Source organism: Martes martes, assembly GCF_963455335.1.
Source record: "Martes martes genome assembly, chromosome: 1".
In the NCBI taxonomy this organism is placed as follows: Eukaryota; Metazoa; Chordata; class Mammalia; order Carnivora; family Mustelidae; genus Martes; species Martes martes.
In genome coordinates, this window is record NC_137888.1 from 150305762 (window position 1) to 150319950 (window position 14189).

General features: G+C 37.7%; 1 protein-coding gene across 5 annotated transcripts in view; it reads right to left on the reverse strand.

Moving 5' to 3' along the window:
* The window catches only part of OXSR1 (oxidative stress responsive kinase 1), a 101665-nt gene that overhangs the window by 37420 nt on the left and 50056 nt on the right, over positions 1-14189 (reverse strand). For all 5 annotated transcript variants that reach the window (XM_080821523.1, XM_080821524.1, XM_080821522.1 and 2 more), the window contains one exon: positions 10524-10579. In XM_080821523.1, coding sequence (XP_080677649.1) covers positions 10524-10579 — 56 coding nt within the window. The remainder of the gene's footprint in view (positions 1-10523; positions 10580-14189) is intronic.

The following is a 14189-nucleotide window of genomic DNA, read 5'->3' on the forward strand; positions in this document are numbered from 1 at the left end:
AAGACCACTACTACATCAAGGTGTATGGTCCTTTTAATGTACTGCTGAACTGAGTTTACTACAGTTTTGTTGAAGATTTTACATCTATGTCCATCAGAATATTAGCCTGTAATTTTCTTTTCTTGTGGCATTCTTGACTGCTTTTGGTATCACGGTAAGGCTGGCCTCATAAAATATGTTTAGAAGAGTTCTCATCTCATTATTTTTTGGAAGAGTTTGAGAAGGATTGGTATTTTTCCTTCAATGGTTGGTAGAATTCACCAGTGCAGCTGTCTAATACTGGACTTTTGTTTGTTGGGAGGTTTTTGATTACTGATTCAATCTCTTTACTAGTAATTGGTTTGCTCAGATTTTTTACTTCATCATGATTCAGTCTTGGTAGGTTGTATGTTTCCAAAAATTTATCCATTTCTTCTAAATTGCCCAACTTGTTAGCATATGATTGTTCACAGTAGTCTCTTATGATCCTTTTTATACTATCAGTTGTAACTTCTATTTTTTCATTTCTCATTTTATTTACTTGAATATTCTTTTCTTGGTAAATCTAAACTAAAGGTTTGCTAATTTTGTTTTCTTCTCAAAGAACTAGTTCTAGTTTCAATGACCTCTTCTATTGTCATTATAGTCTCTATTTCATTTACTTCTGTTCTAATCTTTCTTATTTCCTTCCTTCTGCTAACTGGGTTTCATTTGTTCTTCTTTTTCTAGTTCCTTGAGGTATAAAGTTGTTCAGGACTTTATTTCTTGGGGTAGGCATTTATCACTACAAACTTCCCTTTTAGAACTGCTTTTGTTGGGGTGCCCGGGTGGCTAAGTTGGTTAAGCGCCTGCCTTCAGTTCAGGTCACGATTCCAGGGTCCTGAGATCAAGCCCCAGGTCAGGCTCCCTGCTTCTCCCTCTCCCCACTGGCTTGTGCTCTCTCACTCTCTCTCTCTCTCTCAATCAATAGATAAAACCTTAAAAAAAAAAAAAGAAAGAAAGAAAAGAACTGCTTTTATTTTCAGAACCAAGTGACTGGTGATTCAGGTGGGGGGCGGGGGGAAGAACTGCTTTCGCTGCATCCAACAAATGTGGTATGTTACCCTTCCACTTCATTTACCATAAGGTATTTTCTAGTTTCTTCAATGACCCATTGGTTGTTCAGAAGCATGTTGTTTAATTCCCACATATTTGTAAGTTTTCCCACTTTCTTCACATAAATTTCTAGCTTCTAAAAGGCATGTTTGGAAAAAATGCTTGCTCTGATTCCAGGCCTCTTAAGTTTGTTAAGACTTATTTTGTCATCTAACATACGATTTGTTTTGAAACTGTTCCATGTGTACTTGTGAAGAATGTGTATTTGCTGCTTTAGGATGGAATGTTTTGTAAATGTATATTAAGTCTATCTCTGGCCTAATGTATCATTTAAGGTGGATGTTTCCTTCTTGATTTTGTGTTTAGATGATCTATCCACTGATTAAAGTGGAGGTATTAAAGCCCCCTTCCCTACTCTTATTACTGTACTACTGTCTATTTCTCCCTTTAGGTCTATTAATAGTTACTTTATAAAATTAGATGCTTCCAATGTTGGGTGCATAAATATTCACAGGTGTTTTATTCTTTTTTTCAGATTAACTCCTTTATCCTTTTGTAATGCCCTACTTTATCTCTTATTATGATCTTTGTTCTGAAGTCCACTTTGATGTATCTACTTCACTTGCAATTTTTGTCACTTGAGTCTTCCCTCCTTCTTTCCTAGTCCATCAAGCTAAAGGTTTGTCAATTTTGGTGATCTTTCCAAAGAATCACCTTTCTACTGATTTTCTATTCTCTATTTCCTTTATCTCTTCTCTAAATTTTATTATTTTCTTCCTTCTGCTAGCATTAGGTTCAGTTTCTTCCTTTTCTAATTCCTTAAGGTGTAAGGTAAGATTGTTGGTTTGCTATCTTATTTTTTAAATAAAGTGTCTTTAGCTATAAACTTGCCCTTTAGCAATACGTTTGCTATGTCCCATTAGTTCTGATATATTGATTTTGTTTTCATTCATCTCTAGGTAAAAACTTGCCCCTTAGCAATACTTTAGCTGTCCCATAAGTTCTGATATATTGATTTTGTTTTCATTCGTCTCTAGGTATTTTTAAATTTTCCTTGTGAAGCTTTCCTTTTTCCATTGGTTGTTTGAGTGTGTGCTTAGTTTCTGCAAACTTGTGAAATTTTTAGTCTTCTGCCATTGATTTCTAACTCTCCACAGTGGTCAGAGAAAGTATTTTGTATAATATTTTTAAAAATCTATTGGGACTCAAGGCACCTGGGTGGCTCAGTGGGTTAAGCAGCCAAGTCTAGATTTCAGCTCAGGTCATGATCTCAGGTGCCTGGAACTGAGGCCCATGTCAGGCTCCATGCTCAGTGGGGAGGAGTCTGCTTAGGGATTCTCTTTTCCTCTCCCTGTGCCCCTCCCCGAGCTCATACATACTCTTTCTCTAAAATAAATAAATCTTAAAATAATCTATATATATATAGATTATATATATAATCTATCAGGACTTAATATGCGGTCTAACATGGTCTACCCCAGAAAATGCCCTGTGTGCACTTGAGAAGAATGTGCATCCTGATCCTGTTGAGCTCTGTACGTCTGTTAGCTCTAGGTGGTGCACTATAATGTATTAAGTCTTCCATTTTCTTACCTCCTGCCTATTGTATCCATTATTGTAAATGGAGTATTGAAATCTCCAGCTACTAATGTGGAGCTATTTCTCCCTTCAGTTCTGTCAGTATTTCCTTCATGTATTTTATTGGCATGTTAGTATATATACAAATATTTATAATTGTTACATCTTTTTGCTATACTGAAACTTTTGTTAACAGGTAAAGTCCTTATTTTTTTGGTTTGTTTTTTTAGTCCTTATTTGTTCTGTAACCCTTTTTTGACTTAAAGTTTATTTTCTCTGACATGAGAAACATGGTTACTATTTCATGGAATATCTTTTTCCTTTCCTTTCCTTTTCAATGTATTTGTGTCTGGGATCTAAAATGAGTCCCTTACAGACAGCATATAGTTGGATTAAGTATTTTTACCTTTTCTGCCAATCTCTGTCTTTTGATTGGAGAGTTAATCCACTTACATTTGAAGCAACTACTGATAAAGGACTGACTTCTGTCATTGTCCTATTTGTTTTCCATCTGTCTTAGGGTTTTTTTGTCCCTCATTTCCTGCATTGCTTTTCTGTTCAGTTGACTTTTTGTTGTGAAATGCTTAATTTTTTTCTCATTTCCTTTTGTTTATATTCTGTAACTATTTTGTTTTTGGTACAATAGAGATTCCATTTAACATTCTAAAGTTACAACACTCTAATCTGAATATATACCAGCTTAGGGGCGCCTGGCTGGCTCAGTCAGTAGAGCACACAACTCTTGATCTTGGGGTTGTGAGTTCAAGACTCATGCTGGGCATAAAGATTACTTAATTAAAAAAGAAAAAAATTTTTAAAAAAATCTTGAATTTATACCAGCCTAACTTCAGTAACACAAAATCTCTTCTTTACAGCACTATTCCCACCTCTGTTAGTTACTGTCACAAAATTACATCTTAACATACTGTGTGCTCAAAAACACGAACTGATAATTCTTTCTTTTAAAAAGCTTATTTATTTATTTTTAAGATTTTACTTATTATTTGACAGAGAGAGACACAGCAAGAGAGGGAACACAAGCAGGGAGAGTGGAAGAGGGAGAAGCAGGATTCCCGCTGAGCAGGAAGCCCAATGCGGGGCTCGATGTGAGTTCCCTGGGATCATGACCCAAGCCAAAGGCAGACACCCAATGACTAAGCCACCCAGGCGCCCCAATAATTCTTTTAAATAACACTGGTCTCTTAAGTAGAAAACATGTTTTGGATTCACAAACCAGTTATCAGTAATATTAACTTTTGGACCACTGGTTTTAGTAATGTATCATGTAGAAAAAAAAGTGAAGTCACAAACCACTGTTACAATAATACTAACTTTTATACTTGCCCATGTATTTACCTTTATGAGATCTCTACTTCTTCACACTGCATCGAGTTACTGTCTAGTGTCCTTTCATTCCACTTTGTGGGATTCCCGAGAGCATTTCTTGTAGACAGATCTATCAGAAACAAATCTCTTCAGCTTTCGTTTATCTGGCAATGTCTTAATTTATCCCTTATTTTGAAGGATAGTTTTACCAGATACAGGATTCTTGATTGACAATTTTTTTCTTTTATCACTTTGAATATATTGGCCTCCTGCCTTCTGGCCTCCAAAGTTTCTGATGAGACATCTGCTGACAGCCATATTGAGGATACCTCGTAGATGGTGAGTCACTTCTACCTTCCTGCTTTCAAGATTCTTTCTCTTTGGCTTTTATAAGTTTGATTATAATGTATCTCTGTGTAGGTTTCTTAAGAGTTCATCTCACTCGGAGATCACTGAGCTTCATGGATGTTTATATTCATGTTTTCCATCAAGTTTACAGCCATTATTTATTCAAATATTTTCTCTGCCCATTTCTCTCTTCTCCTGGAACTTCCCACATGTGTGTTGGTCTGCTTGATGGTGTCAAACAGATCTCTTGAGCTCTGTTCACTTATCTTCAATCTTTGTCCTTCCTGTTCTTTAGACATGATAATTTCCATTTTCCCATCTTCAAATTCATCAATTCTTTTTTCAGCCAGTTCAAATCTGCATTTGCATTTGAATCCTTCTAGTGGGCTTTTCATATCATAATACAAGCTACGGTACTTTATTGCTCCAGAATTTCTTTTTTGTTTTTTAATCCTTTCTCCTTATTGGTAGCTCCTATCCACACATTGTTTTCTTGAGTTTATTCACATCTTCCTTTAGTTTTCTTTGTCTAATAGATTTGCTGTCAGGACCTTTTCAGTGACAGTTTCTATTATTTATTTCCTTTGAATGGGTTATACTTTACTGTTCATTGAATGCCTTTTGATTTCTTTTGTTGAAAACTGGACATTTGAGTCTAATGATGTAGTTATTCTGGAAATCAGATTATCTCCCTTTCTCAGGGTTTGATGCTTAAGTTTTGTTGTTTTATTTTTGTTGTTATAGACTATCTTTGTGTCAAGCATCAACTCAAAGTATAAACAAGCTCTTCTCAGGACTTTTCTGCACCTTTTCCTGGCATGTACAGTCACTTTCCAATTTTCCCCACCAATGTAGTTATTTTTTAATGTCTGGCTCTAAAAGTGGGAAGAACAGAAAAACGAAGGGAAGGAAAAAAAAAAAAAAAACAGGTGCTGCTCCTTTAAGTCCCTGGAAATCATTTGGGGAGAGGGTGTGCCACAACAACGGCTGTCTGCCTCTTTATCTTTATCTGCACCAATGTGATCAGAAGCAGCAATCAGTGATCAGAGCACAGATCCCTGGTATTTCGAAGACAGGGTCCATTTTGCCCACTGTGGGTGCCACAGGGTGTGTGCAAGCTGCTCCAAAAACAGGTGCATAGCTGCTTGCCTGCCAGCAAGCTGATGGCTAGGGGATACACAGCTCTGAAATTGACTGAAATTTACCACAATTTACCTTCCAAATCTTCCCCTAGAACTTACAAACCTTTGGAGGAACTGCAGAATTACAAAAGTTACATCAGACACATTCTGCTGGTTCAGCTGTTGTCTAGATGTGGAGAGATTCCTGGTGTTTCCTACTTCACCAGAATCCCCTCTTCTTTAGTTCGTGTGTTTTGTTTTGTTTTGTTTTGATCACTTGGTTTTACCTTTCTAAACAATAAGCATAATTGTGCGTGGTTCTGAACCTATATAAATGAAATCATATGCTATATATTCTATTTCAACTGTTTTCTTTCACCTTATCTTTGTATAACTTACTAATACTTTTGAAAGTAGTTGTAGTTCCATCTATATTCATCACTGTATATATTCCAATGCATAAATTAACCATAATTTATTTATATTTGTTCATTCTACTATTGAAGGGTATTGGAACTATTTCACAATTTCAATGCTTATAAGCACTGTGACACACATAACCATGATCTTCTCTAGGCCATACACCTAGAAGCCAAAGTTTTAGGATATGCATACTTCAACTTAATATATTAGGATAATATATTTAGGATATGCATACTTCAACTTAATATATTTATTCTTTCACCATTGGAACAGGAGATTTTTTTTTCCTTGCTTTACAATGACACTAACAAACTGCAGCGTCAGATGTTTAGGCCAGGTCAGCCAGTATAACTTGGTATTCTAATGTGATTTCACAGGCATACCTAGTTTTTTAATGCTTTGCCTCACCAGGCTTCACAAATACTGTGTGTGTGTGTGTGGTTTTTTTTTTTTTTAAACAAACTGAAGGTCTATGGCAACCCTGCACTGAGCAAGTATATTGACACAATTTTGACACAATTTTTCCAACAACATTTGCTTACTTCTTGTCTCTGTCACATTTTATTAATTCTTGCAATATTTTGACATTTTTCATTATCATTGTATTTGCTATGGTGACCTGTGATTAGTGACTTCTGATGTTACTATTGTAATTGTTTTCGGGACACCACAAACCAGGTCCTTATAAGATGGAGAACTTAATAAATGTTGTGTTTTGAATGCTCCACTGACCAGCCATTCCTCCATCTTTCTCCCTCTCCTCAGGCCTCCCCTTCCCTAAGACACAACAATAGTTAAATTAGGACAATTAAAGACCCTTACAAGAGCCTCTAAGAGTTCATGTGAAAGGGAGAGTCACACAGTCTCTCTAAATCAAAAGCTGGAAATGATTAAGCTCAGTAAGAAAGGCCCGCTGAAAGCCGAAATGGACAAAAAGCTAGGTCTCTCGTACCAGTTAGGGAAGTTGTGAATGCAAAGAAAAAGTTCTCGAAGGAAATTAAAAGTGCTACTACTCCAGTGAACACACAAATAAGAAAAGCGAAACAGCCTTATTGCTGATGTGAAGAAAGTCTTAGTGGTCTGGATAGAAGATCAAACCAGCCCCATCATTTCCTTGCCAAACCCTAATCCAGAGCAAGACCCTAACTTTCTTCAATTTTAAGAAGGCTGAGAGAGGTGAGGAAGCTGCAGAAGAAAAGCTCAACGCTAGCAGAGGTTGGTTCATGAGGTTTAAGGAAAGAAGCCATCTCTATAACATAAAAGTGCATGGTGGAGCAGCAAGTACTGATTATCCAGAAGATCTAGCTAAGTTAATTCATGAAGGTGGCTACACTAAACAACGTATTTTCAATGTAGACAAAACAGCCTTCTACTGGAAGAAGATGCCATCTTGGACTTAATTAGCTAGAGAGGTCAATACCTAGCTTCAAAGCTTCAAAGGACAAGTTGACTCCCTTGCTGAGGTCTAATGCAGCTGGTGACTTTTAAGTTGAAACCAATGTTCATTTACTAGTCCACAAATGCTAGGGCCTTAAGAATGAAGCTCAATCTACTCTTCCTGTGCTCTGTAAATGGAAGAATAAAACCTGGAGACAGCACATCTGTTTACAACAAGGTTTACTAAATGTTTTAAGCCCACTGTTGAGACCTACTACTCAGAAAAAAAGATTCCTTTCAAAATATTATTGCTCATTGGGGCACCTGGGTGGCTCAGCTGGTTAAGCATTCGACTGACTCTCGGTTTTGACTCAGGTTTTATCTCAGGGTTAATGAGATCAAGACCCATGTTGGGCTCTGCATTCAGCATGAAGTCTGCTTGAGATTCTCTCCCTTTCCTCTGTTCACACACACACACATGCTCTCTCTCTAAAATAAGTAAAATCTTAAAAAAAAAATAATATATATACACACACACACACACACATACATACATACATACACTACTACTGCTCACTAACAATGCACCTGGTCAGCCAAGAGCTCCAACGGAGTCATACAATGAGATTAGTATTGTTTTCATGCCTGATAACACAACATCCATTCTGCAGCCCATGGATCAAGGAGTAATTCTGACTTTCAAGTCTTATTATTTAACAAACACATTCTATTAAGCTAGTGATTCCTCTCCTGGATCTGGGCAAAGTAAACTGAAAACCTTCTAGAAAGAATTCACTATTCTAGATGCCATAAAGAACATTCATGGTTCATGGGAAAAGCTCAAAATAACAACATTAACAGGATTTGGAAGAAGCTGGTTCCAACCCTCATGGACAACTTTGAAGGGTTCAGACTTTCGTGGAGAACACAGGTGCAGATGTGTGGAAACAGCAAGAGAACTAGAATTAGAAGTGGAGCCTGCATATGGGACTGCACTGCTGCAATCTTATGATAAAACTTGAATGAATGAAGAGTTGTTTCTTACAGATGAGCAAAGAAAGTGGTTTCTCAAGATAGAATCTATTTCTGGTAAAGATGCTGTGAAGATTGTTGAAATGACAACAAAGATTTTAGATATTACATAAACTCAGCTGATAAGGCAAGGTTTCAGAGGACTGACTCCAATTTTGAAAGAAGTTCTGTGGGTAAAACAGCACCGCATGCTTACAGAGAAATCATTCGTGAAAAGAAGAGTCAACTGATGTAGCAAATGTCATTGTCTTCTTTTAAGAATCTGCCACAGCTACCCCAGCCTTCAGCAGCTCTCACCGTGATCAGTCAGCAGTCATTAACACAGAGACAAGACCCTCTGCCAGCAAAAAGATTATGACTCACTGAAAGCTCAAAGAATGGTTAGCATGTTTAGCAATAAAGTATTTTTAATTAAAGCATGCATTTTTAAAAATACTGTATTGTGCATTTAATAGGCTATAGAATAGTGTTAACATTACTTTTATTTATTTTTAAAGATTTTATTTATTTACTTGACAGACAGAGATCACAAGTAGGCAGAGAGGCAGGCAGAGAGACAGGAGGAAGCAGGCTCCCTGCTGAGCAGAGAGCCCAATGTGGGGCTTGATCCCAGGACCCTGGGATCATGGCCTGAGCCGAAGGCAGAGGCTTTAACCCACTGAGCCACTCAGGCGCCCCTAAACATAACTTTTATACACACTGGGAAACCATTTGATTTGCTTTATTGCCGTATTTGCTTTACTGTGGTGGTCTGGACCAAAACCCACAATATCTACAAGGCATGCCTATAATATAGGCATTTAACTGATTACTGTTGACGTTGAACACCTTTTATTACATTTATGTTTTGCTGTCTTCATTTGGGAAGTCTTCTGCCCATTTTTTTTTTTTTAAAGATTTCATTTATTTAAGAGAGAAAAAGAGAGAGAGTGCACAAGAGGGGAGTAGGGTCAGAGGGAGACACACACTCCTTACTGAGCAGGGAGCCTGATGTAGGACTTGATCCTGAGACTCCAGGATAATGATCTGAGCCAAAGGCAGTCACTTAACCAACTGAGCCACACAGGTGCCCATCTTCTGCTCATTTTTACTCTGATTTTTTTCTTTCTTTTTAAAAAGATTTTATTTATTTACTTGACACAGAGAGAGAGAAAGAAAGAGAAAGAGGAGAGCGTGCACAAGTAGGGGGAGTGGCAGGCAGAAGAAGGAGAAGCAGAAGCAGGCTCCCCGAGCAGGGGAAGCCAGATGTCGGACACCATCCCAGAACCCCAGGACCTGAACCAAAAGCAGTTGCTTACCCAAGTGAGCCACCCAGGCGCTCTTATCTGATTTTTCTTAATGGTTCTTTATGTATTCTAAATTTGAGCCCGATATCAGTTATTTCATGCTGCAAATATCCTCTCTACTACGTGGTTTGCCTTTCTGCTTATTAATGGTGATAAACCATTTGTTCCTTTCAATAAATAGAAGCTATGAATTTTAAAGGAGTCAAATTTATCAATATTTTCTTTTATGCTGAAGCATTATGTGGCTTTGTTAAAGTATTTCCTTAGGTTGGGACATGAAGGAAGATGTGCACCTAAATTATCCTCTAAAGCTAAAGAAACAAGTTAGGGTCTGGGTGATTATTTTCCTCCTGCCAAACACCTGACCATCCCAGTGGTGTGGGACCAAGCTGAGGCCTCAGATGAGTGGCTTGCTCAACAATCCTGTGGTACAACCACTCTGGAGTCTCAGCCTGCAGGAGGGGCATTTCAGCAGCATGGCCACCTCTGGTAGGCCCGAAACGCCAACTCTTATCTCTTCAGCTCTGAGTCTGCCAATAGTGCACTTCTGCCTCTCAGATGCCTCCTCCTCACTGGCAAATACCCCAATCGCCCCAGGACAGAGGCAGCTCAGTATCACTCCTCCACAGCGTATTCATTCATACACATGGTGGGGATTCCTGACTATCTCTCCTTCAAAGGAAAGCACAGAACGCTGTGAGAACCCACAGAAGATGACTTCACGGGGGTGAGGAGTGATAACTGGAAGGTAATGATTAATGGACAGAAAAATGTCTGAGATCAAAAATGAAGGATGAGTAGTGGAGGATATCTTGAGAGTCAGCAGGGATGTGCCAATAATATAGGCTGCTTGACTAGAGACAGTCCAGGGACTAGAAGGAAAACTAGCCCTGAAAACACAAAACATAGGTAAGGTGGTTCTACTGACCATTAAATAAAAAGAAATACTAATCATTACCTGCAATCTGTACTGAGCCATCTTCTCCAAGAAGAATATTTCCAGCTTTCACATCTCTTGAAGAAAAAAAAAGTTATGTATTAAAGACACCTATTCTCTGGAGTCACATAATTTAAGCAATTGTGTACTGTATTCATACAACACTGGCAATATCTAAATACTTTATTTTACATTAAAGAGTATTAAGGTCAATAGTAAAAATTTTTAAAATTTTAGTCACTTGTACTAGAATCTAAATATTATAAACAGAAAGCTACAATAAGAGATAGCTTTTTACTATAAAATCCGGAAAACCCAAGATGATTAAATACTTGACTGGGATAACAGCGGCCAAAGAACGTGTCCCTCACCTACCATCACCTAATTCCACTTTTTGAAAAATACTGTTTTTTTTTCCACACCCTAACACATGATCAAAACTTTAAATGGTCAGTGTGTGGTTAAAAACAGGACTATTCTATGCCTTAGGCATAAAGATAGATAAAAATTTTTTAAACATTTTTATATTTTTATTGGTAACTATTTATAATTCGAATAGGACATGCACACATTCTTCTTATAAAAACCTAAATATCACTGAAAAGGCCAAAGTCCCTTTGACCAGCATTCTCAAATCTAGTATCTTCTTGAAGGTTTTCAACTATTACCAGTCTAGCCAATAGAATATGTTGCTGTGACATATGTGGGCTTTTCTTCCAACATAAATGATATGACACTATCCATTCAAATCTACAACTTTTGTTTCTCATGTTAACAATGTGTTATAAGTATCTGGCAAAATTTAAAATCCCTAAATCTTATGAGTAGCAAAATCACCTCTTAATAACCCAGAGAAACCCCCAAAATGTACAAAGGGGTCACTACAGCACTGTTCATAATCATAAACCAAAAATGGTAACAATCTAGAAGGCTAACAATAACAGAAAGTTTGAACTAATTTTGTTATAGCCATAACAATGGAATAAGGTCAATCAACATGTTATGCCTTGAAATATTATCTAATACATTTTACTAAGTGAACAAATCAAATAAGAGGATAGTGTATTTTGTAGGACAATAAAACACAAACATACACACACACACACTTTCCATATACACCAAATGATGCAATAAATGGTTCCTTCTGTGGAATGGAATGGAATTGGAGTCAAGGCAAACAGTGTTTGAATATCTTGTGGAAATGCAATCATGTATTTATTTTGTAATTAAAAATAACTATATAATTAAATAAGCTCTCTTTGAAGCGAGACTTCTAGCTCATGGAAGAAAGCCTTGTCATGAAAAGGAACCAGTGAAAAGCATAACACTTCATCCTTTTCCCTACCCATGCCTTCTCCTGGATGAACCATTCCTTGGGGGAAGAAAATCAACAATGGTTCCACAACTGTGTGTAGTAGCTTCACCAAACCACAGTATCCAATACTTTCCTTGAATGCATACTGAAGCATAAGGAAATCATGCTACTGAGTATTCTTCACTGCTTATGAAGGTAAGCAATCGATAGGACTTCTCCCAGTAGCTACCTCAGAGTGGAGGCAGGCTAAGTCTGCTCTACAAACATAAAGTCTCTGACTCCAGGTACCACGAACAGAAGAAAACTGAGGACCTTCCCTTCCTTGAAGACAAAAACCATCCAAATGAGTCAACCATGAACCTTCAACTGCCTTTTGAGCTCATCTGGAATGACATCTAAAACTCAAAATGTCTAGTTTGGTCACTTCCTTGTTTCTGTTTCTGCAGCACAGTGTTAGCAGAGACTACAAAAATATGATTATATTCTTAGGACTATCTCTTTCACCATGAGCTAAGATCGGGACCTGAACCTTAAGAGATTTCTGTATCACCCGCACTTACTCAGCATTATTAGTACACAGGAGGCATCTCTGAGATATTCACCAAATAGATTTAAATAACTAAACAATCTCCCTCAAATCCTCTTCCAGAAATAAGTGGAGTATTAAATTAATAAATGAATAAATAAATAAATCCAACTAAATACCAAAATAAAACTTGACTATTCCCTCCCCACCATCCCAAATTCCAACTCCCACCTGCTGTTCCAAATGATAGGGTTATAAACTAATCACCTGCAGTCAAACAAGACAACCTAACTACCCAACAACAGGAGACCAGTTAAACTGTGGTATAGCTATATGATGAAATACTATGAACAATAATGAACATATGAAATAATATGGAAAAATCACCAAATATACTTAAGTGAAATAATACTATATACGTATGTTGCCACCTTTTTTTTTTTTTTAGCAGAAGAAAGAGGGATATACATATATTGTGTTTATATTGGCATAAAATCTCTCTCAAAGGAGTCACAAGACCTTAAACCAGGGTATTGGAGGTTCAGGAAAGGAAGACAACTTTCTAAAGAATACTACATTATTTTTTAGAACAGTTTTAGATTTACACAGAAAATGAGAAGATTTTTTTGAAGATTTTATTTATTTATTTGACAGACAGATCACAAGTAGGCAGAGAGGCAGGCAGAGAGAGAGGGAGAAGCAGGCTCCCCGCTGAGCAGAGAGCCCGACGCGGGGCTCGATCCCAGGACCCCGAGATCATGACCTGAGCTGAAGGCAGAGGCTTAACCCACTGAGCCACCCAGGTGCCCCTATATACCATTATTTTTAAAGTATTTATTTGACAGAGAGAAAGAGCGAGAAAGGGAACACAAGCATGGGAAGAGGGAGAGGGAGAAGCAGGCTGCCCACTGAGCAGGGAGCCTGAGCGGGGCTCGATCCCAGGACTCTAGGATCATGACCTGAGCCGAAGGCGGAAGCCTAACGACTGAGCCACCCAGGCACCCTATCATATACCATTCTGTGCTTTTTCAATTTTTAAGTCACATATATGTATTACCTATTCAAATGTTTTATAAGTTTCTGTCTTTCATAAGTGAAGACAGGGTAATCCATTTTCAGTAGAGCATGCGCTTTGGGTGACTACTTATCAAATCTTCAGATAACCAATTCCTGTTTCCCATTTGAAACCAAAGTGCAGGAACTCCTGGGTGGCTCAGTTGGATAAGGGTCCAACTCTTGATTTTGGCTCAGGTCATGATCTCAGGGTCATGAGATAGAGTATCACATTGGCATCCATGCTCAGCAGGGAATCTGCTTGAGATTCTCTCCCTCTGATCCTCCCCTGACTCACACTTGCATGCTCTCAATCTCTCTCTCTCTCTCTCTTAAATAAGTAAATCTTAAAAGAAAAGAAAAGAAAGAAACTAAAGTGCAATCTGTAGAACAGCTTCCAGGAATAAAAGCAAAGGAACATCATGAAGGTCAATGGCTCAGTGGACGATCAAACACACCAGTCTGTCCTCCTACCCAACAGAATAGCTTACCTTTCAAGGAAAAGATTTGTAACTAAATATCTAGAAATCAGTAGAGTCCTTAAGAACCTTTTTTCACTCTGCCACAAAGAATATCAAACAACCCAGCAGCCCCAACAGTTAAATCTACCATCCAATCTTAAATTAAGAACAGTGAGTTTTGTTTTTTTACAGCTTAATGCCATTTCTCACATGTCACTACTGCACCAAAGTTACAAATTCCTTGTAAAATTAAAAGGAATATCATGGACATGCTTAATTTTTTCATTAGCACACAGCACAAGTTACTGCCCAGGACATTTTTATGACTCATC